Here is a 26,262-nt window from a genome sequence, read left to right on the forward strand (position 1 = left end):
GGCTCGCCACTGGTATCATCAGTATGTTCATCTTGGGCAATTGATCAATTACACACAGTCTTGCTTGTTGTCTTAGGAATGAACAGTATTTTTCTGAAGAGACCTTGCTCAAGGGTATAGCAACATTGCAGCACTATCTGGTTACATGATCGAATCAAGATCTTGAGTACAATTAGTTAAACTAGCCTATTGCAGACTGTTCCACTAATTTCTATGGTTCCACCTCCTTAAAATCCCAATAGGCCTACATGTATTAAATCCTAGTGGGATCACCAATACTGTATTGCAGTGCTATCGGTCACCAGTGTTGGTTTCCCTGTGTGTTATTGTTTGTTTTGTGGAGTAGAATGGTGGATCTGATTGTTGTTCCTTCCACACAGGGGCATCCCTGCCATGGTGGACCTGGCTGCCATGAGGGATGCAGTGACCAAACACGGAGTGGACCCCAGCCTGGTCAACCCTGTGTGCCCCACAGACCTCATTGTTGACCACTCGCTACAGATCGACCTCAACAAATGGTGGGCTTAAAGGGACAGTTTGCTTAAAGTTACATATTTTATCTTACGATAGCTGGGAAACCCTCCTGAGGTTGATGGCTTCTTTATCCTAGTTGGATATCTTGATACTGTGCTATTTCTGAAATTAAATTATCCACCCTTTCTCTGCAGTGCCATACAGAACGCCCCCAACCCTGGTGGAGGGGATAGCCAGAGCCAGGGGCCTCCGTCTCGCCCCTCCCCCGCCAGACCCACACCCAGAAGGGGGTCCCAGTGTGGAGGCGAGAGAGGGAGCTGCAGCAAAGGGGGCTGCAGTGACACCCCCGCCACCCCGGGAAGACCTGCCACTGCTGTCCAGCAGATTGAGAACACCCCTCTCCTATGCCCCTTCCACCTACAACCCGTCTCTGAGTAAGACACTATACATATTCATGAATTGCACGTTGCATCAAGCCATTGTTAGGAATATTCTCTTGAAGACTGGGGTGTATTCATTACGCCAATTCTGTTGCAAAACGTTTCATCTGTTGCAAAACTTTTTAAGTTGGTAGGAATACCTTTTGTCATCATTGTCATCAGTTTAACATTAGCTAGCTAGCTAAGATTGAGGGGAGAGGATTGGAGCTAGCTAACGTTAGCATTGCTAGGGATTTTTGATAAACTTTAATGGCTAATGGCAATATGACCATGTCTAAAGTAAAATTGTCGACAACATAATGATGGAAAAGTTGTTTCCTACTAATTATTTGTCATTGTTTTGTTGAATATTTGTTATTTTTAAATACCTGCAGGCAACTTGTGCACAAGGTTAATAGATAAAGCAGATTGCGTTCTTCATTTCGCTTGTTGCATTATTATTTAATTATTAAGCCGTTCCCCCAAAGTAGCTGATTGAGTCACATGGCATGTTTGTTTGCGAAGAGCACACAGAGCAAGCGGAAGCTTTCGTGAGGTGACGATCCACTGTTGTGCAGGTGATCAAGTTGCACTTCAAATTCACTACTACTGTTTTCCAGCTAAATATATTATAAGTATAATTTTAACTATCTAAGATGTGCCAAATAAATTATCTCCAGCTCAGGGCTCCAACTATGCTATGTAAGTGGCTAGCTTGCAAGATCAAGCTTCTTGATAACCAATATGCAGAAACAGTTTGTGATATATTGAAAACATAAAATGTTCTATCTACACAGCATGTGCAACAATAGTAATCATATTACTTGTATTTTTTTAAACGATCACTTTATCAACTACACATGAACCAAAAACCCAGTTGAAACTACCACAACTTTTTTTAAAACATGCGGGAGACAGAGTGCATTTTGGAGAGAGCCTATAAAATACACAAGGCAAACAATTCACACAATGAAACGATGAATACACACAAATTAACGGAAGACGGAGAGCGCATTCTGGAGAGAGACGTGCTTACTAGTGCATCTTCGTCACACACCCCAGTTCCCTTCTTTTTGTGTCGACATTTTACATTTGGCATGTCATTTCTGAAAATACTAAGCTGTAGTGTAGACCACAACTCAATTATTTTAGCTAGGCCTACAACAGAAAATGCATGTGAAACGTTAACTTTCACTGCCTGCTAGACAAGTCAAAACAATTCTGCTGGCTTGCGCAGCAATTAAAGCTGCATTATTTTATCTTTCGGATCCATGTGGGATACAGACCCGACCCAATTTGGCTCCGATTCTCCCTCATCTCTGACATATTTTGGGTCGGATTGGGGGGGGAAACTACTGGGTCAAGTCGTTCTGGAGTTTCACAGATCCAATTCCATTCGGATCTCAATTTCGGAATCCGAGAAGACCTCTAATTCGGGAATGCAGGTCCTGGCTCCTGTGTATTGGGTGGATATATAGTGTAGTAAAGCCTACTCGGTACTCTGTATAGGAGAGAGGAAAGGTGCACATTGTCCTTGTCATTGTTTTCTGCAGACCTGAAACAGCTCTGAAAAACCAGGAGTTGGAGCTGATCCGAAACAAAGAACGGCTGCAGTTTTTTAAGGTAACTTTGTCTCTCTCTCTAGTTTCCGTCAAAGTAAATTCAATGTAAGCAAGATACTTAGTTAGAGACTCTGCAGCAGCTATTTCGAACTGAAACCAGCACCTATAATCACACATTGTAACACGGCTGCAACTTATTTAGGCCTGTGTAGCGCACCAGTCTAATCCTTTTTCTTACGTCTTTCTCCTTTTCCCCTGAAGTGGTGCTCCAAAGCGTTTAAGAATGTGAACGTGGTGCCCCCGGATGTGGGCGCAGTACACCAGCTAAACCTGGAGTACCTATCTCAGGTGGTGCAGGAGAGCCAGGGTTTCATCTACCCAGACAGCGTGGTGGGCACAGACTCTCACACCACCATGATCAACGGTCTGGGCATCCTCGGCTGGGGTAAAGAACAACAAATTAAAGTTCTAACAATGTCCACACAGCTGCCAATACAAATTAAAGTTCTAACAATGTCCACACAGCTGCCAATACTGGCTGAAATCCATTGGCATTAAAAAAAAAGTTATGAATATAACTACGGTGCCCTGAAGGAGGGACATTTCACAAGTGCTCAACCTCACAATAGCTGTGTGTTGCACAGAGTATACGGACTGAAGTACCCATTAACCTCCAATAAATACTAGATTAGCATCAAACAGAAAAACATCAAAGAGAATAGATAAAAGACTAAGAATTATGCTGAAACTACATTCATCAGGTCATAGGTTAATATCCAAGTTACAATGCTTTGGTGATGAAAGAACTTAAGAAGGAGATCGACGTGTGAATTATCCAATAGCTCTATAGCTTTAAGACGGTTTCCTGTCTCTTTCCCGCTCTCTCTCAGGTGTGGGAGGGATCGAGTCGGAGGCAGTGATGCTGGGCCAGCCCATCTCTCTGACCCTTCCCCAGGTGGTTGGCTGCAGGCTAGTAGGCTCCGTCAACATCCTGGCCACGTCCATCGATATTGTTCTGGGGATCACCAAGGTAGGCTACAGCTAAGAAATTAAACATACTGGTACACATCTGATGGTAGCTCAGAAATGTTGAAACCATATTCTAAAGAAGCTCCCGTGCACAGCACTTGCAAAGTATCACTTTTTATTGATTGCTAGCGTTTAACTTCTCTGGGATATGTGGGACGCTAGCGTCCCACCTTGCCAACAGCCAGTGAAATTGCAGGGCGCCAAATTCAAACAACAGAAATCTCATAATTAAAATTCCTCAAACATACAACTATTATACACCATTTTAAAGATAAACTTCTTGTTAATCCAGCCACAGTGTCTGATTTCAAAAAGGATTTACGGCGAAAGCACACCTTGCGATTATGTTTTCCAAAGAAGGAGAGGTGTCACAAAAGACAGAAATAGCATTCAAATTAATCACTAACCTTTGATGAGCTTCACCAGATGGCACTCCCAGGACTCCATGTTAGACAATAAATGTGTGTTTTGTTTGATAAAGTTCATCTTTATGTCCAAAAACCTCATTTGAAATTGGTGTGTTCAGAAATGCATTGTCTCAAACAAACATCCGGTGAAAGTGCAGAGAGCCACATCAAATTACAGAAATACTCATCATAAACATTGATCTAAGATACAAGTGTTATACATACGATTATAGATAAACTTCTCCTTAATGCAACCGCTGTGTCAGATTTCAAAAAAACTTTACGGTAAAAGCACACCATGCAATTATGTTAGGTCAGCGCCTAGCCACAGAAAAACATACAGCCATTTTTCAAGGAGAGGTGTCACAAAACTCAGAAATAGCATTATAAATATTCACTTACCTTTGATGATCTTCATCGGAATGCACTCCCAGGAATCCCAGTTCCACAACAAATGTTTGTTTTGTTCGATAAAGTCCATCATTTATGTTCAAATACCTCCTTTTTGTTTGCGTGTTTAGTTCACAAATCCAAATTCACAAGGCGCAGGCACTTAGTCCAGACAAAGTCAAAACAGTTCCATTACAGTTCGTAGAAACATGTCAAACGATGTATATAATCAATCTTTAGGATGTTTTTATCATAAATCTTCAATAATATTCCAACCGGACAATTCCTTTGTCTTTAGAAATGAAAGGGAACTCAGCGCGCGTGACTTAGCTCATGGCATTCTGCCAGACCGCTGATTGAAACAGCTCTTATTCGCTCCCCCTTCATAGTAGAAGCCTGAAACAAGGTTCTAAAGACTGTTGACATCTAGTGGAAGCCTTAGGAAGTGCAATATGACCCCATAGACACTGTATATTGAATAGGCAATGAGTTGAAAAACTACAAACCTCAGATTTTCCACTTCCTGGTTGGATTTTTTCTCAGGTTTTCACCTGCCATATGAGTTCTGTTATACTCACAGACATCATTCAAACAGTTTTAGAAACTTCAGAGTGTTTTCTATCCAAATCTACTAATTATATGCATATTCTAGCTTCTGGGCCTGAGTAGCAGGCAGTTTACTCTGGGCACCTTATTCATCCAAGCTACTCAATACTGCTCCCCAGTCCCAAAGAAGTTAACCTACATGTCGTTGAACCACCTTTAGGTCTTTTTAATTTCCTTTGTATTATCTATATTGTCATTGTAAAGTACATGATGGAGATGTTTTAAATGCACTGCCAAGCTTGATTCAATGTGTTCTCCATCTCAGCACCTTCGTCAGGCGGGCATAGCTGGGAAGTTTGTGGAGTTTTTTGGTCCCGGCGTGGCCCAGCTGTCTGTCCCAGACAGGACCACCATTGCCAACATGTGTCCCGAGTACAATGCCACCGTCAGCTTCTTCCCTGTCGACCATGTCACACTCAAACACTTTAAGCAAACAAGTAAGACAAGCTGTCACTAGCCTGTTTCCAGGTCTGTTTGTGCTGTCTTGCCAACTTATCTGGTCATTAGCGTAACAATCACCATAGGAGATGGTAAGACAGCACACGCTGTGAAAATTTACCATAAGAATTATGGCCAGGCTAGACTGTCACTTCTGAGGCTAGACTGTCACTTCTGAGGCTGGGATGTATGTCAGGTGTTATTTTGAGATTTATGTGCATGCTATTTGGAACATGCTGTTATAAAGAAATGTTTTATTGCAACCTCTTTGCAATAAGGAATTGAGACCAAAAGCTCAAGAGAAGTTTCAAGTGTTTATTACCAAGGATGCCATCAGTTGAGTGCATACATTTATACTCTTCCCTCCTTTTGGTCACCACCTTCTTGTAGGTGTCACATCCCCAGCCATACATTTTATTTCCCTTATCTCCCCTGTGGAATGTCCATGGTCCTCTCTTTGTTTAGCTATATGTCAGAATCACAACCCTGGTCATTGTCCTGGGCCTGACCATGCTTTCTGATCCAAGGCAATTTCGTCTTATGAGATTAGGTCAACCTTTACAAATTAGCATACACACAGTTTCATGGCCTAAACTCCATTTAATACTCACAGTAATCATTCACGAAACAGGATACAAACAAACTACAGTTTAACTTGAAACATGTTACATTTTAACAGAATCCATCAATGCTAAGAGAAGCTGTATTAATTGTTTTTCGCTCAGCAATGTTAATGCTAACTTAAACAAACCCAAATTCGGTCTACAGACTACTTTCTTGGTTTCCAGAAGGTGGGGTAAATTTGGCATTTGGGTGAATTGTCCCTTGATGTTTAAATGTTGCATATGTGGCATGTAATGTTAAAACTTTGTTTTCCTTTGCTCTCAGACTTTACTGAGGAGAAACTTGAATTATTGGAGGCTTATCTGAAGGCTGTGAAACTCTTCAGGAGCTACGAGGACTCGTCAGAAGACCCACAATTTTCTGAGGTATTCTTTTAGTCTTTTCAGATATTAGTGGCCAATAAGTAGAGGAAGCTATGGAGGAATATTGGTCCATATTACGAAGTGCCTCGTTTTTCTGTTTCACAGTCAGAGGTACAGTTATGTTGTCCCTGTTTTCTCTAAAGGTAATTGAGATCAACCTGAGCTCCATGGTGCCCCATGTGAGTGGGCCAAAAAGGCCCCAGGACAGGGTGGATGTCAGCAGCATGAAGGAGGACTTCCAGAGCTGTCTCAACGAGAAGGTAACATATCAGTCAGACGCCTTAGGTCAACGAAGTCGAGAACTGAAATACTTGAGATCATCAAACAATTAGCCTATTCATATTTTAGTTTGCATAGCAACAGAAAAGTTAAACTGCCCATTGAGGGGAAATGTCCTATATAAGGCCTTTCGTTGGTTCATCTCAAATGAATCAATCATATGACCCTTGTTCACTACAACTTTATATGAGTGATAAATACTTTTGTTAGAATGACCCGGTTTTGTCTGTTACGTAGAAAGGGGTGAGATCCCTGCCACATCTTCTGGCTGTAAAATATTGAAGTAAGGATTAGTTAATTAAATTGTGTTTCTTTTTCCAGGTGGGTTTCAAAGGGTTCCACATCTCCAAGGAGAAGCAGGAGAGCCTGGTGCCGTTCCTCCACGGCGGTCAGGAGTACGAGTTGGCCCACGGCTCTGTGGTCATCGCAGCCGTCATCAGCTGCACCAACAACTGCAACCCCTCCGTCATGTTGACCGCAGGTGAGAGACACTGGAGGAACACGGTACTATGTTCTCAGGTTTTCCTGAAATTCCAATTGGACTGTCAGGATTTTTGCCAATGCACCTGGTATCGCCTTTTGATTGACAGGTTTGCTGGCCAAGAAAGCGGTGGAGGCGGGCCTTATCGTCAAGCCTTACATCCGCACCAGCCTGGCTCCTGGCAGTGGCATGGTCACCCACTACCTCAACACCAGTGGAGTACTGCCTTACCTCAGCCAGCTAGGGTGAGGACACGCATGTCACGGACATGATCTGAACCTAGGTCTCCTACGGGAGAAACCAACGTCTCGACCGTTAGACCAGGAGACCATTTCCTCTTGGGCCAAGGGCTGACACAGGTTTTAAAGTCACAGGCAGGGCTACCTCATCACGAGACCATGAGCAACTATGTACCCGACTCATGTCCGACACACACCCACATCACTTGATTATGCATAATTGGCAGGAGTAGAATATTAGATAATTGTTCCTCATATCTGACTCAGGTTTGAAGTGATAGGCTATGGATGTGCCACCTGCGTTGGAAACACTGCACCTTTACCAGAGACCGTCTCTGAAGCTATCAAAGAGGTACTTGAACAAACTCTGTCTTAACTTGGTTACTATTCACTGCAGAGCTGGGGATGAATAACACTGTATTCCAGAATGAAGTATTTAGGAGATATTATCCAATCCCGTGTTAATTTGATCCTTGAAAAAAAAAAAAAAATTGGCTGCCTCTAACGCACCCTGTCGTCAATTCTTTTGACCACATGGGTGGCTAGAGAGAGTGACGGAGAGGTTTTATAGGAAGGTCTAACCTTCCCCATGCGCCCTCTGTAGGGGGACTTGGTGGCCTGCGGAGTGCTATCTGGGAACAGACACTTTGAGGGACGCCTATGTGACTGTGTCAGGGCCAACTATCTGGCCTCTCCGCCCCTAGTAGTGGCGTACGCCATCGCCGGCACCGTCAGCATCAACTTCGAGAAAGAGCCTCTGGGTAAGTGAACAACATCACGTTTCAAACCTCAAGACCACATTTTGAGGTTTGTTTGACACTTTATTTTAATAATCTGTCTCCTGTCTTCTACACTTTTTGATACCATTGATGAACTACCGTTCACTTGCTGTGATGGTCCAGAAACGTTATCTGGGGGGGGGGGGTCAATTTTTTTCCCCTGGGAGACCCCAATGGAAGGTTAAAAACAATGTGTTAGCATGTTTGTTACCCTGTCCCTCTGGTGTAGGTGTGACCTCTGAGGGGAAGGAGGTATACCTGCGGGACGTTTGGCCCACCAGGGAGGAGGTGCAGCAGATAGAGCAGGACAAGGTCATCTCTTCCATCTTCACAGAGCTCTGTGCCAGAAGGGAGGTGAGGGTCCTTTTTGTTTAGGGTTGGCTCCCTCTCTTGAGTCTTTTTTTTCTCAACCTATTCAAGTTTCATTACGGTGCAGTCATTACGGTGTGCTGTTTGTCACTCTGTTACAGAAAGGGAACACGTTTTGGAATAACCTTGAATGTCCAGAGTCTGTGGTTTTCCCATGGGATCCCAAATCAACATATATCCGCTCTCCTTCCTTCTTCAACCAACTTGTGAGTCTTATTTTTTGTGTGGTAAATTACTCAAATGTACAACAATAATAAACACTTTTAAGAGAGATCATTTAAGAAACTCAGAAGTAGATATATGTATTTCATATATTCAAAGCGTAATGGATAGTTTGTGAAACATATTGGCATCAGGTTAAGCTGAAGTGGTATTTCAGAACTACTCTGGGCCCTGGTTCTATATGACCTCTCCTCTCTCTCCCAGTGTAAAGAGGTCCAGCCGCCCCAGTCTATAGAGAACGCACACGCCCTACTGTTCCTGGGAGACAAGGTGACCACCGACCACATCTCCCCTGCCGGGAGCATCGCCAGGGTCAGTGCTGCTGCCAGGTACCTGCTGAGCAAACGGTGAGCACCCTATAATTGATCTCTACGTTGTACACAGACTGCTGCAGCATTTTACCAGGGGCTGGGTTGTTCAAATTCTTCACCTCCATTTATTTATTTATGTCGTATGCAGAGTGCTACTTTAGCATTTTACCAGGGTCAGGAGCAAATGTTTTGGTAAACTCTGTGGGACTCGGGAGGAAAGCAGTTTGACCTTTAAACTCTGGATTTCTCACTCTCAGCCTTACACCACGAGAGTTCAATTCGTACGGCGCCAGGAGGGGAAACGACGCAGTGATGACCCGAGGGACATTCGCCAGCATCAAACTCCAGAACCGGTTCATCGGCAAACCGGGCCCCAAGACCGTGCACATTCCATCAGGCCAGACTGTAAGTGAGAGAGGGGGTCAAGTCTAGAAACAGTGCATTTGAACTGTGCTCTTCAGTCAGCTCTGTACGGAAGGGAATAAGTATCTCCCTGCTGCTCACGATTTGATAACCCAAGCAAACGCTTCAAGTGATATAGTAAAATACCTTATTACAAATAACATGAGATTCATCTTTGCAGTAAATGGAGAGTGGATAATATACATGATTTCGGCCAAGTTGTTTAACAGTGTGTTTTTGTGCTGTTAGCTGGACGTGTTTGAGGCAGTAGAGCGCTACCAGAGAGACGGGGTTCCCATCATCATCCTGGCAGGGAAGCAGTACGGCTCAGGAAACTCTCGGGACTGGGCGGCCAAAGGACCCTACCTACTGGTAAAGGCTACATTCCACACCGAAGAGCCTCAAGCACTGGTCACATGCCAATAAAACTGGCTTCTGGGTGGAGCTTGTTCTTTAACACTTTTTTTAAACACTCTTTAACACTTGAAGTGTTGCAAGATTTTTCTATATATAAAGTTTTTTTTTTAATAACTAGATGCAGTACAACCCGAGGTGAGGGCGTTTTACGTGATGTTGGCTGCAGATCTGGTTCTGTACTGTGGCTGGCACCATGTGCTCTTAAAACCTGTTACAGCTAGACGTTCCGCTAGCGGAACATCTCGACAACATCCGGTGAAATTGCAGAGAGCGAAATTCTAAATAAATTATTAGAAATATTTAACTTTCATAAAATCACAAGTGCAATACATCAAAATAAAGCTTAACTTCTTGTTATTCCAGCCCCTGTGTCAGATTTCAAAAAGGCTTTACGGCGAAAGCAAACCATGCGATTATCTGAGGACAGCGCCCCATCATACAAATGCATGACAAACATTTTTCAATGTTTAACTTTCGTCACGAAAGTCAGAAATAACGATATAATTTGTGCCTTACCTTCGAAGATCTCCTTCTGTTGGCACTCCAGAATGTCCCAGAAACATCACAAACGTCCTTTTGTTCGATAAATTCCTTCTTTATATCCCCAAAATGTCCATTTATTTGGCGCATTTGATTCAGAAATACACCGGTTCCAACTCGCCCAACATGACTACAAATGATCTAATACGTTACCTGTAAACTTGGTACAAACATTTCAAACAACTTTCCTAATCCAATCTTAGGTATCCTAAAACGTAAATAATCGATCAAATTTAAGACGGAATATACTGTGTTCAATAGCGGATAAAATCAGAGTCCACTTGGCACTCACAATGATCAGCCGTACTTCTTAATTTCTCAAAAGGAAAACATCAACCAATTTCTAAAGACTGTTGACATCTAGTGGAAGCCATAGGAACTGCAACCACGTGCGTCATAAATATAGTTTCCCATAGAAAAATAATTGAAAAAAGTGACTTAATTTTTTTATTTTATTATTATGGTTTGTCCTCGGGGTTTCGCCTACCAAATAAGTTCTGTTATACTCACAGACATTATTTTAACAGTTTTTGAAACTTTAGTGCTTTCTATCCAAATCTACCAATTATATGCATATCCTAGCTTCTGGGCCTGAGTAACAGGCAGTTTACTTTGGGCACGCTTTTTATCCGGACGTGAAAATAGTGCCCCCTAGCCCGAAGAGGTTAATTAAAGGATAGCCCCCTATCTCTTAAAGGCCCTAGGATCCATGTGTACAGGGATGATCAGCCAGTTACTGGGACGACAACCTAACTTGGGATGAGGAAATGTTTTAACAGGTGGAATATTGGAAGAATCTTTAGAGGTTTACTTAGTCGCAGCTACAGTATGCTTAACTGCATATCATGGCACAGCTGCAAGTGGACACCTGCTCGTCAAACATCTTATTCCAAAATCATGGGCATTAATATGGAGTCGGTCTCCCCTTTGCTGCTATAACAGCCTCCACTCTTCTGGGAAGGCTTTCTACTAGATGTTGGAACATTGCGATTAGGCCTGGCTCGCAGTCGGCGTGCGAATTTATTCCAAAAGTGTTCCATGGGGTTGAGTTCAGGGGTCTGTTTAGGCCAGTCAAGTTCTTTCACACTGACCTCGACAAGCCTTTTCTGTATGTACCTCACTTTGTGCACGTGGGCATTGTTTCCTTGTGGTTAGAATGTTGGGCCAGTAACCGAAAGGTTGCTGGATCGAATCCCCAAGCTGACAAGGTACAAATCTGTCGTTCTGCCCCTGAGTTAAGCAGTTAACCCACTGTTCCCCGGGCGCCGAAGATGTCGATTTTGACACACCTCTGATTCAGAAGGATTGGGTTAAATGCGAAAGACGCATTTCAGTTGAATGCATTTAGTTGTACAATTGACTGGGTATCCCTCTTTCCCTTTCCCATTGTCATGCAAAAAATGGAAAGAGCGGTCCTTAAACTGTTGCCACAAGGTTGGAAGCAGATAATCGTCTAGAATGTCATTGTATGCAGTAGCGTTAAGATTTCCCTTCACTAGAACTAAGGGTCTTAGCCCGAACTGTAAAAACAGCCCAGATCATTTTTCCTCCTCCGCCAAACTTTACAGTTCGCACTATGCATTCAGGCAGGTAGCATTCTCCTGACATCCGCCAAACCCAGATTCGTCCGTTGGACTGCCAGATGGTGAAGCGTGATTCATTACTCCAGAGAACACGTTTACACTGCTCCAGAGTTCAATTGTAGTGAGCTTTACACCAATCCAGCTGACGCTAGTCATTGCGCATGGTGATCTTAGCTTAGCTTAGCTTGTTTGCGGATGATTGGCCATGGAAACCCATTTCATGAAGCTCCCGACGAACAGTTCTTGTGCTGACGTTGCTTCCAGAGGCAGTTTGGAACTCTGTAGTGAGTGTTGCAACCGAGGACAGACGATTTTTTCGCGCTATGCACTTAAGTAGTCGGCGGTCCCGTTCTGTGAGCTTGTGTGGCCTACCACTTTGCGGCTGAGCCGTTGATGCTCCTAGACGTTTCCACTTCACAATAACAGCACTTACAGTTGAACGGGGCAGGTCTAGCAGGGCATAAATTTGATTAACTTACTTGTTGGAAAGGTTGCATCCTATGACGGTGCCACGTTGAAAGTCACTGAGCTCTTCAGTAAGGCCATTCTACTGCCAATGTTTGTCTATGGAGATTGCATGGCTGTAGGCTCTATTTTATACACCTGTCAGCAAGGGTTGTCCACATACTTTTGTATATATCGTGTATATATATGGACACACTATTATTGTGGTACTTCTTAATGGTAAGTTTACAAACATATATTATGGTCATTATACTCAACTTGTATCATCATGGTAAGTGGTGAAATAAGTATAGCTAGTTATAATTGTAATGGCTTAGCAGATAATACCTGGCTAAAAGAGAAGGAATATACATTTACATTTAAGTCATTTAGCAGACGCTCTTATCCAGAGCGACTTACAAGTACATACATTCATACTTTTTTTGTACTGGCCCCCCGTGGGAATCGAACCCACAACCCTGGCGTTGCAAGCGCCATGCTCTACCAACTGAGCCACACGGGACCTAATATAATATATAAAGTTGTATGGGGAAAGTATGTGGGGTGGGGTGTAAGTATTTTCCTCCCATGGGCAAAGAAACTCAAAAGGGGTGATGATTTTACTTAATAATAATTTGGAACGAATGTGCAAAACTGTTTAAACAGATTCGCAAGGACGGTGGATACTTTTAAATATGCTATTGGACCATTAACAGATTATGTTAATCTATATGGTGCAAATGATGATGATCCACACTTCTTTGAACATATATATAATAATTTATCGAGCTTATAGGCAATACATGACTCGATTATTATGGTGGGAGATTATAATACGGTTTTAAGTTCCTCAATGGACCGTAAAGGAAATTGCACTACAAACTATCACCCTCATGCACTTAGGGAAAATACAAATATCATGGCTATATTGGTACTAGTGGATTTATGGATGCTTAAATATCCTGACCTATTGAAATATACATGGTGGAGGCTCAATCAAGCTAGTCGTCTTGACTACTTTCTTATGTAATTTTTGCTGGCACCGAAAGTTAAGTGTTGATAGGGGGCAGAATGCGTTCGGACCATCAAATAATTGGTATACACATTACTCTTAGAGAGGTTCCACATGGAAATGTAGTCAAAGCCTACTGAATGACAACTTGTTTTTAACCGAGACAGAATCATTTATAACTGACTTTTTATGTAACATAGGTACAGCAGATCCTCGTATTGTATGGAACACTTTTAAATGTGCCTTTAGATGCCATGCGACTCAATACTCATCTTTAAAACAAAAGCAATTTAGGTCAAAAGAGTATTTTTTTTTTACAGGAAATAGAGGAACTAACAGTACAGATGGCAATAAAAATGAACACAGAGGCACAGAATACATTAGAGGAAAATAAATAGTTTAACTTATTCAAGAAAGATCAAGTGTAATATATTATAAAAAATAAAGCGAACTGGATGGAATGAGGAAAAATGCACAAATTATTTCTTAATGTTCAACATATAAATGCTGCCAAAAATAGACAAACTTGTTACAAATGACGGAGTTATCATGATTCACTGAACGATATTTTGAAAGAGGAAGCAAAGTCCTTTAAGCATATGTTTATATTTCAGTCTCCATCTCCACTAACTGAAGTTAATTGTATGTTATTTTGTTCTATGAATAGTGTAAAATTAACAGCTATACAGAAAGACTCGTGTGAAGGACTAATTACAAAAGAGGAACTTATAGACGCAATTAAAGCCTTCAAGTCCGGAAAAACTCCAGGGCTGAATGGAATACCAGTTGAGGTATATCAAATATTTTTCGATGTACTCAAAGGTCCGTTATTAGCATGTTTTAACCACTCCTATAAAAATGGTTGACTATCAGATACTCAGCAAGAAGGTCTGGTTTCGCTTTTACTGAAACAGTACCCAGGTGTTAAATATAAAGATCAAGTCCACCTAAAAAACTAGAACCCCTTACACTTCAGTGTTGTGATGCCAAAATCCTAGTAAAATGCAAAGCGAATTGAAAAGGTATTGTTGGACATTATTCATCCTAATCAGACAGGTTTTTTACATGGACGATACATTGGAGATAATATAAGACAAATACTGGAAACAATAGAACACTGAACATTTTGGGGAATCTCTTATACAATGGGTTAAAGTTATGTATACTAACCCCAGGTGTAAAATAGTATTTTAATGGCTACTTCTCAAAGTATTAAATTGTCAAGAGGAGTAAAACAATGTTGTCCACTATCGGCAAATCTATTTATTAGATATTAAAATCAGATCCAACAACAATATTAAGGGGCTAGAAATCCAGGGCTTAAAAACAAAAGGGTCATTGTATGCTGACGATTCATGTTTTCTTTTAAATCTTTTATTTGGATCCCTGCACAGGCTCAGAGGATCTAGATAATTTTTCTAAACTATCTAAAGACAACTTTTACATTACCGTGTAGCTTACCAATAAAATGGTCCGACTGTGTAGGTATTTTCTTATAAGTGCCTGTTGGTTAAGGGCTTGCAAGTAAGCATTTACTTACATTTACTCCTCTCAGGCGCATGTGACAAAATAAAATTTGATATACTTGGTATTCATATCCCAAAAGAGAAATTATCGCACGACAATACATTTTAATAGAAAGTTAGCTAAATTAGATAAGATTTTGCTATCATGGAAAGGACAACACCTGTCTATTTGTGGAAAGTTAGTCATATCCCAGTTGACCTATTTACACATACAGTTGAAGTCGGAAGTTTACATACACATAAGCCAAATAGATTTAAACTCAGTTTTTCACAATTCCTAACATTTAATCCTAGTAACAATTCCCTGTTTTAGGTCAGTTAGGATCACCACTTTATTTTAAGAATTTGAAATGTCAGAATAGTAGAGAGAATGATTTATTTCAGCTTTTATTTCTTTCATCACATTCCCAGTGGGTCAGAAGTTTACATACACTCAATTAGTATTTGGTAGCATTGCCTTTAAATTGTTAAACTTGGGTCAAATGTTTCCGGTAGCCTTCCACAAGCTTCCCACAATACGTTTGGCCCATTCCTCCTGAATTTTGGCCCATTCTTCCTGACAGAGCTGGTGTAACTGAGTCAGGTTTGTAGGCCTCCTTGCTCGCACACGCTTTTTCAGTTCTGCCCATAAATATTATATTTGAGGATTGAGGTCAGGGCTTTGTGATGGCCACTCCAATACCTTGACTTTGTTGTCCTTATTAAGCCATTTGCCACAACTTTGGAAGTATGCTTGGGGTCATTGTCCATTTGGAAGACCCATTTACGACCAAGCTTTAACTTCCTGACTGATGTTTTGAGATGTTGCTTCAATATATCCACCTAATTTTCCTGCCTCATGATGCCATCTATTTTGTGAAGTGCACCAGTCCCTCCTGCAGCAAAGCACCCCCACAACATGATGCTGCCACCCCCGTGGGTGGGATGGTGTTCTTTGGCTTGCAAGCCTCCCCTTTTTCCTCCAAACATAACAATGGTCATTTTCGCCAAACAGTTATATTTTTGTTTCATCAGACCAGAAGACATTTCTCCAAAAAGTACGATCTTTGTCCCCACATACAGTTGCAAACCATAGTCTGGCTTTTTTATGGCGGTTTTGGAGCAGTGGCTTCTTCCTTGCTGAGCGGCCTTTCAGGGTATGTCGATATAGGACTCGTTTTACTGTGGCTATAGATACTTTTGTACCGGTTTCTTCCAGCATCTTCACAAAGTCCTTTGCTGTTCTGGGATTGATTTGTACTTTTTGCACCAAAGTACGTTCATCTCTAGGAGACAGAACACGTCTCCTTCCTGAGCGGTATGACGGCTGCATGGTCCCATGGTGTCTATACTTGCATACTATTGTTTGTACAGATGAACGTGGTACCTTCAGGCGTTTGGAAATTGCTCCCAAGGATGAACCAGACTTGTGGAGGTCTACAATTTATTTTCTGAGGCTGATTTCTTTTGATTTTCCCATGATGTCAAGTGAAGAGGCACTGTGTTTGAAGATATGCCTTGAAATACATCCACAGGTACACCTCCAATGGACTCAAATTATGTCAATTAGCCTATCAGAAACTTCTAAAGCCATGACATTTTCTGGATTTTCCCAAGCTGTTTAAAGGCACAGTCAATTTAGTATATGTAAACTTCTGACCCACTGGAATTGTGATACAGTGAAATAATCTGTCCGTAAACAATTGTTGGAAAAATTACTACAAAGTTAATGTCCTAACCGACTTGCCAAAACTATAGTTTGTTCACAAGACATTTGTGGAGTGGTTGAAAAACAAGTTTTAATGACTCCAACCTAAATGTATGTAAACTTCCGACTTCAACTATAAATGTGTTTAGCAGTTATTGCGGGTGTAGCAAAATGCTTGTGTTTCTAGCTCAACCGGTGCAGTAATATCTAACAAGTAATATCTAACATTTTCACAACAATACACATATCTAAAGGAATGGAATTAAGAATATGTAAATATTTGGACAAGCAATGTCAGAGCGGCATAGACTAAGATATAGTAGAATAGAATACAGTATATACATATGAGATGAGTAATGCAAAATGTGTAAACATTATTAAAGTGGCCAGTGATTTCAAGTCTATGTATATAGGCAGCAGCCTCTAATGTGATACTGATGGTTATTTAACAGTCTGATGGCCTTGAGGTAGAAGCTGTTTTTCAGTCTCTCGGTCCCAGCTTTGATGCACATGTACTGACCTCGCCTTCTGGATGATAGCAGGGTGAACAGGCAGTGGCTTGGGTGGTTGATGTCCTTTATGATCTTTTTGGCCTTCCTGTGGCATCTGGTGCTGTATGTATCCTGGAGGGCCGGTAGTTTTTCCCCGGGTGATGCGTTGGGCAGACAGTACCACCCTCTGGAGAGCCCTGCGGTTGTGGGCGGTGATACAGCCCGACAGGATTCTCTCATTTGTGCATCAGTAAAAGTTTGTGAGGGTTATTTACTCATGGCCCTGCCGACACCTAACGACTTGTTTTTAAAATTAAATGAGCACAAACTATTCCACTTTATTTGGAACGGCAAGCCATACAAAATTAAACAGGCCTATTTTAGTAATGAATATGTATTCAGAGTGCAGAAATGATTAAATATTAAAGCATTGGACCCCTCACGAAAGGTTTCAGAACATCTAAAAAAACATATAGCTATTTTTTGTAAATAATGGTGGAGTTATATCACATATGCAGTTAAGATAAATATATGGAAATGTCTGCTCTATCCAAAATTACAACCAACTATTTGCAGCATTACTGCAAAATTGGAAGAGGAAAGGGGAGAAGGTAAGGAACTTGTCTGTCAGCCCTGCATTTAAGACCAAAATTGGCTAAAGAAAATTGTGATAAATGAGAAGTATACCCGTTTCATTTAAGGACCAAAAAATTTACAGCTGCGCGATACATGTTGCAAAAATAGTTGGGAGAAGCTTTTCGATGTACCATTTCCATTCACTTGGTTTGTGAACTGATACACAGAACGACACCGGATTCAAAACTTAGGTTTTCCATTTGAATTATTATACAAAATTCTCGCAACCAATAGAATGTTATATATATATACACTGCTCAAAAAAATAAAGGGAACACTTAAACAACACAATGTAACTCCAAGTCAATCACACTTCTGTGAAATCAAACTGTCCACTTAGGAAGCAACACTGATTGACAATAAATTTCACATGCTGTTGTACAAATGGAATAGACAAAAGGTGGAAATTATAGGCAATTAGCAAGACACCCCCAATAAAGGAGTGATTCTGCAGGTGGTGACCACAGACCACTTCTCAGTTCCTATGCTTCCTGGCTGATGTTTTGGTCACTTTTGAATGCTGGCGGTGCTTTCACTCTAGTGGTAGCATGAGACGGAGTCTACAACCCACACAAGTGGCTCAGGTAGTGCAGCTCATCCAGGATGGCACATCAATGCGAGCTGTGGCAAGAAGGTTTGCTGTGTCTGTCAGCGTAGTGTCCAGAGCATGGAGGCGCTACCAGGAGACAGGCCAGTACATCAGGAGACGTGGAGGAGGCCGTAGGAGGGCAACAACCAAGCAGCAGGACCGCTACCTCCGCCTTTGTGCAAGGGGGAGCACTGCCAGAGCCCTGCAAAATGACCTCCAGCAGGCCACAAATGTGCATGTGTCTGCTCAAACGGTCAGAAACAGACTCCATGAGGGTGGTATGAGGGCCCGACGTCCACAGGTGGGGGTTCTGCTTACAGCCCAACACCGTGCAGGACGTTTGGCATTTGCCAGAGAACACCAAGATTGGCAAATTCGCCACTGGCGCCCTGTGCTCTTCACAGATGAAAGCAGGTTCACACTGAGCACATGAGCACATGTGACAGACGTGACAGAGTCTGGAGACGCCGTGGAGAACATTCTGCTGCCTGCAACATCCTCCAGCATGACCGGTTTGGCGGTGGGTCAGTCATGGTGTGGTGGCATTTCTTTGTGGGGCCGCACAGCCCTCCATGTGCTCGCCAGAGGTAGCATGACTGCCATTAGGTACCGAGATGAGATCCTCAGACCCCTTGTGAGACCATATGCTGACACATGCACATTTGTGGCCTGCTGGAGGTCATTTTGCAGGGCTCTGGTAGTGCTCCTCCTTGCACAAAGGCGGAGGTAGCGGTCCTGCTGCTGGGTTGTTGCCCTCCTACGGCCTCCTCCACGTCTCCTGATGTACTGGCCTGTCTCCTGGTAGCGCCTCCATGCTCTGGACACTACGCTGACAGACACAGCAAACCTTCTTGCCACAGCTCGCATTGATGTGCCATCCTGGATGAGCTGCACTACCTGAGCCACTTGTGTGGGTTGTAGACTCCGTCTCATGCTACCACTAGAGTGAAAGCACCGCCAGCATTCAAAAGTGACCAAAACATCAGCCAGGAAGCATAGGAACTGAGAAGTGGTCTGTGGTCACCACCTGCAGAATCACTCCTTTATTGGGGGTGTCTTGCTAATTGCCTATAATTTCCACCTTTTGTCTATTCCATTTGCACAACAGCATGTGAAATTTATTGTCAATCAGTGTTGCTTCCTAAGTGGACAGTTTGATTTCACAGAAGTGTGATTGACTTGGAGTTACATTGTGTTGTTTAAGTGTTCCCTTTATTTTTTTGAGCAGTGTATATATATATGAGGTATACAACCTTCCCAGCTCTGCAGATTTTGCTGACAGAATCATTAGATCACTTGTTTTGGTACTGCCCATAGGTAGCTTGTTTTTGATCACATGTTCAGGAATGGCAAAAAAATTGCAACATTTACTTGGAGCTAACTCTGCAAATAGTGCTGTTGGGTGATTTCAAAAGTCATAGTCAATCGATCAATTATATAATAATACTCGTTGGGTGATTTCAAAAGTCATAGTCAATCGATTAATAATATTCTTAGCAAAAAGGATTCTTTCATTTACAATCTGTGAACTTTGAGAATAGAAAGGTTCAGAACTTTTGAAACCGCACAGTGGAAAAATGGCAGCTAGAAATCGAATGGTCTTCAGAGATGGATGGGAGCGGTTGAAGGTAGCTGAAGGCTGGGACTAAAAACAAACAAAAGATAACTAATGTAAAATATACTGTCTGTAAAATGTACATAGTATCTATAAGCTGGAAGTAGAGGCCTAAGTATTGTTGTCCATTAGTTTACTCCAATTAGGGGAGGGGTGGTAGGGTTGGGGGACAATCATAAAGAAGGAAATATATATTTAAACGATACATATTTAAAATAATATATACATTTACAAAAATATATATGGGTTTTTGGAAATTATGCAGACAATTACATTGATAGAATCCACAGTATATCTGCAATATTAAAGCTGATATACCCCTAAAAATATATAAAAATATATATTTTTTAACATAAGCGCCAAATGCCATCTGTTCTGTGATCTCAATCAATAGACGTTTTTACCAAGTCATGTTTCACAGAACACTTGACCTAAAGCCCCAAAATAGTATGGCAATGGTGATAACTCCATAGTCTGAAATAAAGAGCGAGATGAACCAGATCCTAAAGGCAGAAGTCATCCTGGCTCTGCATAAAATCTCTACTCCTACATTGTTCTTTGTTTGAATTTACATGAGCTGGAGAGAAAAAAATGTGCACAATGAAATTCTAAATAAATCAAATATTCATTGGGAAATTTCATTCAATTGTATATGTGCCTTTTTTCTCCATGAGATACAGATCCCATTGGTCTCTTATTCTGTGTGTTCTATGGTTGGCAGGGTGTGCGAGCTGTCATAGCAGAAAGCTTTGAGAAGATGCACAAGAACCACCTGGTGGGCATGGGCATCGCGCCCCTCCAGTTCTTGCCAGGCCAAAGTGCCGATTCGCTAGAGCTCTGCGGGAAGGAGAAGTTCACTATCACTCTACCAGAGGACCTGTCCCCAAAGCAAATGCTGACTGTCAAAGTATGGCCTCCAATCAAATGTTACCTTTTTATAACTAAAATTTCCCATCCCCAGTTAAAATGTCTCGCAACTATCTTTGTCCATTGCATTGTCTCTTCATTGAACTACATTTTTCACTTTTTCTCTCTCTAGACTAGCTCTGGAAAGACCTTCAGTGTGACGACTCTGTTTGACAACGAGATGGACGTGGCCTTTTACCGGCATGGCGGGCTGCTGCGATATGTGGCTCGGACCATGCTCTAGACTAGATCATTTTAACTTAACTCAGCTTTAACCTCAAGGCCTGATTTTCTTTCTGTGCTTATATATGGGGTTATTCACACTCCAACCATCTAGTTGAATGTGTGGAAATGGGCGTACTAAACTAGCTTGCTCAAGTAGGGAAGACACAGACGCTAATTCACAGAGATTATGTACCCTCCCCCACCCACAGACAAATGCCTCCCAGGTCTAAACCGAACCTGTGCTGTTTTGAACTGCTTGTGACCAGTCCAGTCTGCTCCACTTCAGACTAGCTCAGACCAGCCCAACATTCTTTCAGTTCCAAGGCCAGCTCAGTCCTCTTTGACGATATCAATCTGCTTCAGCATTTAGACCAACACAATCCACTTTAGTACAGTTTGATATTTAACGGCTGAGCATGCCCCATTCAGATCAACCAGCTCCAGCAGGGTGCCTGTTCTATAGGGTGGAACATTCAGAACGTTGCAGTGTAGAAGTCCAATGTAAAGAATGGACATAACCTGATATCTTGTGAATAAAATGGTTGTGTCTGACTCTAAGTCATTGATTTTTATGTGTCAGTTGGAAAGTTTCATCTCTTTTGAACAGGTATCTGCACTTTTTATCAGCGCTTGAGCTTCCTAACCACATCAGTCAAGTTCAATTCTGAGACCAGATCGATCTACTTTAGCCGACCAGATGAGACCTTGTGCCCAATTCCAACCCAACTCTTTCCCTCTACTCCTTTAATGCTTATGTAGATCTGGACAGATTAGATTGCTGTACGCAATAGGGAGAATATTCTACTTTGCCTACATAATGTAATCTTTTTAGATTTGGATTCGTGCACCAGTCTCGGCTGTGCATATCTCCTGCAGACTCGTCCATCCGTTACAACAGAGTATTTCCTGGGATGTCCTCTTTTGCACTTATGGTCAGAATGAGAATGTGGAGGAAAAAGTTGTTTTTTGCTCTCCATGTCTACACAGCTTCATTATCTACTGGTTGAACTGATTATCTGACAACGGGGTTAGTATTTGGGTGTGGAAACTATCGATTTCACTGCTGCTGAGGCAGAGGTGTCAAAATGTCCTAGGCTTTGGTGCTTCTCATGACAATTTGCGAGGTCCTCTGTAAGATGCATACAATCTAGAACTGTATGTCTTTATATATGGCTCTGATAGTCTAGTTTGATCTACAATATCTCATTACATGTTGCTTGTCAGGTACCGGTATTTAAGGTTTACAAAGTAGTGGGCAACCATTGTTCGTGTGTTGGTATTAACACTGTGGTTGGACATTTTGCATGTTACGGCTGTCTGTGTGACAATGTTGCCTCAGTTGGCTTACTCAGATAATGGCACTATATGAAACTTTATTCATACAATATAATTGAGACTTCTGGAATGTGGATTTGAACATTAGCTTTTAAACGAATACTTTAGTGATCATTGAGATTGTCATGTATTTATTGTCATACTAAATTCAAACAGTTGACTGTCTGGAGCTGTTTGAAAACCCAACATTTTTTTAATGTTTTTATTTTTTACTTTTTACTTTCAAAGAGTGAACAATGCCAATGTGTTGCCATGACAAATTTCCAAAGCAAGTTTAAGCAGAGAACAGAGTTTCCTGACCTGTAATGATGTCATTCGTTTTGAGGGTGCATACACACGTCTTTGGTTGTCAAACTACATAGCTTAAATTAGCCTGATTTGGGCTTATTGGTTTCCTGTGTTTTGTTGTGTTTTGATTGGGTACTTGAGTCCTGGCCAGTGGTCTGATCCAGATGGTGTAACGCTGAAGAACTTTCAGAATCAGGTAGAAATGTCTAGTGTAGATACGATTGAATTGTCATGTAGAACGTGTAATCAAGTCAACTGTGTTCATTTCTATCTGCAATGTTATTCTGAGTATTTCACCTCGCTGAGTATACCCCAGTTTTATGTGAATGCAATTTCCCTTGAAAGTGTGATCCGTTCTATTGGCTTGACTTCACAGGTATGCGTTTCACTGACTGCTCTGGGGATTTTAGGTTTTTCCCTGAGAATACAAGCACACAGTAATTTAGTCAATTTTAATCAATGGATGACGTATGTGGTGTTATTATTTGTGTGTAGCTGTTGTTGGGGTACTGCTTCTTTTTTCATTTTCACAAAAAATTTACCATATGCAAGCAAAGCAAGTGCAACATTGCACATAACAATAAGTACCTGGTTATTGCAGAGAAGTGGTAAAAAAAATAATTAAGTACCGAATACTGAATTATAACAGATATTGTATATAGTTTTTAATAAATGATTGAAATGAAAGTTTTGTTTGTATGTTTTACTGTAAAGAAACTACAAAAACATCTCTATTTGGATGCTGGACTCTCAAATCAGTGCTGGCATTATTGTTCCAGCACATCACCCGCAAGTCCAAGAAAGACCTTTTCACACTGCTTTGTTCTTAGTCCTGGGCTATCTTACCCCCAGGCTAGACTGACTCATTGTTTTGCTTAGCAATGACCAAGAAGGGTAAAGAAGCTTCAGAATTTTGGAAAACCCATTCACTTACATGTGTTGGCTTGAAATTAACATGCTACATTTGTAGGTTTAAATGAAATCTTAACTGACTGTAAAATAGATCCTTTACTACAGCACTACTAATATCCAACTTCGACTTGAAGAATGTCTGTTCTTTGCCAGGAGATACCGACCCTGCCGTTATGCTTGTTTACACTGAGCTGCACTGTCGGGATGAGATCCATTACATTCTATCCACCACATTTTCTAACGTTTCTATGGACCCAGCCAAACAACAGAAGTGATGGATTCGACTTCTGTTTACTTTCCTATTGCAGCGCAACGGTGGCAAACTTGCCGGAGTAAATTATTTGAGGGTCAATTTATAGAGAATAAAAGTGAAGTAAACGTGTGTGTTTTGTGTGTTTTATGTGTGTGTATATATATTTATATGGGTGTGTGAATATTTTTAAATAGTCCCTTTTTTCAGGACCCTGTCTTAAAAAGATAATTTGTAAAAATCCAAATAACTTCACAGATCTAAAATTGTAAATGGTTTAAACACTGTTTCCCATGCTTGTTCGGTGAACCATAAACAATTAATGAACATGCACCTGTGGAACGGTCGTTAAGACACTAACAGCTTACAGACTGTAGGCAATTTAAGGTCACAGTTATGAAAACTTAGGACACTAAAGAGGCCTTTCTACTGACTGAAAAACACCAAAAGAAAGATGCCCAGGGTCCCTGCTCATCTGTGTGAACATGCCTTAGGCATGCTGCAATGAGGCATAAGGACAGCAGATGTGGCCAGGATAATAAATTGCAATGTCTGTACTGTGAGATGCCAAAGACAGCGCTACAGAGAGACAGGACAGACAGCTGATCGTCCTCGCAGTGGCAGACTACGTGTAACAACACCTGCACAGGATCCGAACATCACACCTGCGGGACAGGTACAGGATGGCAACAACAACTGTCCGGGTTACACCAGGAACGCACAATCCCTCCATCAATGCTCAGACTATCCGCAATAGGCTGAGAGAGGCTGGAGCCCTGTTGTAAGGCAGGTCCTCACCAGACATCACCGGCAACTACGTTGCCTATGGGCACAAACCCACCGTTGCTGGACCAGACAGGACTTGCAAAAAGTGCTCTTCACTGACGAGTCACGGTTTTGTCTCACATGGGGTGAAGGTTGGATTTGCGTTTATCGTCGAAGGAATGAGCGTTACACCGAGGCCTGTACTCTGGAGCGGGATTGAGGTAGAGTGTCCGTCATGGTCGGGGCTCGTGTCACAGCATCATCGGACTGTGCCTCTAATGACAACAAGCTATCTCAAAGCTGTGCGTTACAGGGAAGACATCCTCCTCCCTCATGTGGTACCCTTCCTACAGGCTCATCCTGACATGACCCTCCAGCATGACAATGCCACCAGCCATACTGCTCGTTCTGTGCATGATTTCCTGCAAGTCATGAATGTCAGTGTTCTTCCATGGCCAGTGAAGAGCCCGGATCTCAATCCCATTGAGCACATCTTGGTCCTATTGGATCGGAGGGTGAGGGCTAGGGCCATTCCCCACAGAAATGTCCGGGAACTTATATATATATATATATATTACAGTTGAAGTCGGAAGTTTACATACACTTAGGTTGAAATCATTAAAACTCGTTTTTCAACCACTCCACACATTTCTTGTTAACAAACTATAGTTTTGGTAAGTCGGTTAGAACATCAACTTGGTACATGACAAAAGTAATTTTCCCAACAATTGTTTACAGACAGATTATTTCACTTATAATTCACTATATCACAATTCCAGTGGGTCAGAAGTTTACGTACACTAAGTTGACTGCCTTTAAACAGCTTGGAAAATTCCAGAAAATGATGTCATGGCTTTAGAAGCTTCTGATAGGCTAATTGCCATACTTTGAGTTAATTGGAGGTGTACCTGTGGATGTATTTCGAAGCCTACCTTCAAACTCTGTGCCTCTTTGCTTGACATCATGGGAAAAGAAATCAGCCAAGACCTCAGAAAAAGAAATTGTAGACCTCCACAAGTCTGGTTCATCCAGCAATTTCCAAACGCCTGAAGGTACCACGTTCATCTGTACAAACAATAGTACACAAGTATAAACACCAAAGGACCACGCAGCTGTCATACCGCTCAGGAAGGAGACGTGTTCTGTCTCCTAGAGATGAACGTACTTTGGTGCGAAAAGTGCAAATCAATCCCAGAACAACAGCAAAGGACTTTGTGAAGATGCTGGAGGAAACAGGTACAAAGGTATCTATATCCACAGTAAAACGAGTCCTATATTGTCATAACCTGAAAGGCCGCTCAGCAAGGAAGAAGCCTCTGCTCCAAAACCACCATATAAAAGCCAGACTACAGTTTGCAACTGCACATGGGGACAAAGATCGTACTTTTTGGAGAAATGTCCTCTGGTCTGATGAAACAAAAATATAACTGTTTGGCTATAATGACCATTATTATGTTTGGAGGAAGAAGGGGGAGGCTTGCAAGCCGAAGAACACCATCCAAACCGTGAAGCACGGGGGTGGCAGCATCATGTTGTGGGGGTGCTTTGCTGCAGGAGGGACTGGTGCACTTCACAAAATAGATGGCACCATGAGGCAGGAAAATTAGGTGGATAAATTGAAGCAACATCTCAAGATATCAGTCAGGAA

General features: G+C 41.8%; 1 protein-coding gene across 1 annotated transcript in view; it reads left to right on the forward strand.

Annotated features, from left to right (window-relative positions):
- The window catches only part of ireb2 (iron-responsive element binding protein 2), a 35,116-nt gene extending 11,742 nt beyond the window's left edge, over window positions 1–23,374 (forward strand). Inside the window, exons 4-22 of the mRNA XM_039017145.1 lie at window positions 381–518; window positions 669–908; window positions 2,447–2,516; window positions 2,717–2,900; window positions 3,346–3,485; window positions 5,153–5,324; window positions 6,214–6,314; window positions 6,455–6,571; window positions 6,912–7,071; window positions 7,181–7,316; window positions 7,578–7,662; window positions 7,915–8,071; window positions 8,319–8,443; window positions 8,560–8,664; window positions 8,885–9,027; window positions 9,249–9,396; window positions 9,643–9,765; window positions 20,655–20,840; window positions 20,973–23,374. Of these exons, the coding sequence (XP_038873073.1) occupies window positions 381–518; window positions 669–908; window positions 2,447–2,516; window positions 2,717–2,900; window positions 3,346–3,485; window positions 5,153–5,324; window positions 6,214–6,314; window positions 6,455–6,571; window positions 6,912–7,071; window positions 7,181–7,316; window positions 7,578–7,662; window positions 7,915–8,071; window positions 8,319–8,443; window positions 8,560–8,664; window positions 8,885–9,027; window positions 9,249–9,396; window positions 9,643–9,765; window positions 20,655–20,840; window positions 20,973–21,083 (2,641 nt within the window). The 3' untranslated portion in view covers window positions 21,084–23,374. The remainder of the gene's footprint in view (window positions 1–380; window positions 519–668; window positions 909–2,446; window positions 2,517–2,716; window positions 2,901–3,345; window positions 3,486–5,152; window positions 5,325–6,213; window positions 6,315–6,454; window positions 6,572–6,911; window positions 7,072–7,180; window positions 7,317–7,577; window positions 7,663–7,914; window positions 8,072–8,318; window positions 8,444–8,559; window positions 8,665–8,884; window positions 9,028–9,248; window positions 9,397–9,642; window positions 9,766–20,654; window positions 20,841–20,972) is intronic.
- The last annotated feature ends 2,888 nt before the right edge of the window (window positions 23,375–26,262 follow it).

The sequence above is a fragment of the Salvelinus namaycush genome, chromosome 21 (assembly GCF_016432855.1).
Source record: "Salvelinus namaycush isolate Seneca chromosome 21, SaNama_1.0, whole genome shotgun sequence".
NCBI lineage: Eukaryota > Metazoa > Chordata > Actinopteri > Salmoniformes > Salmonidae > Salvelinus > Salvelinus namaycush.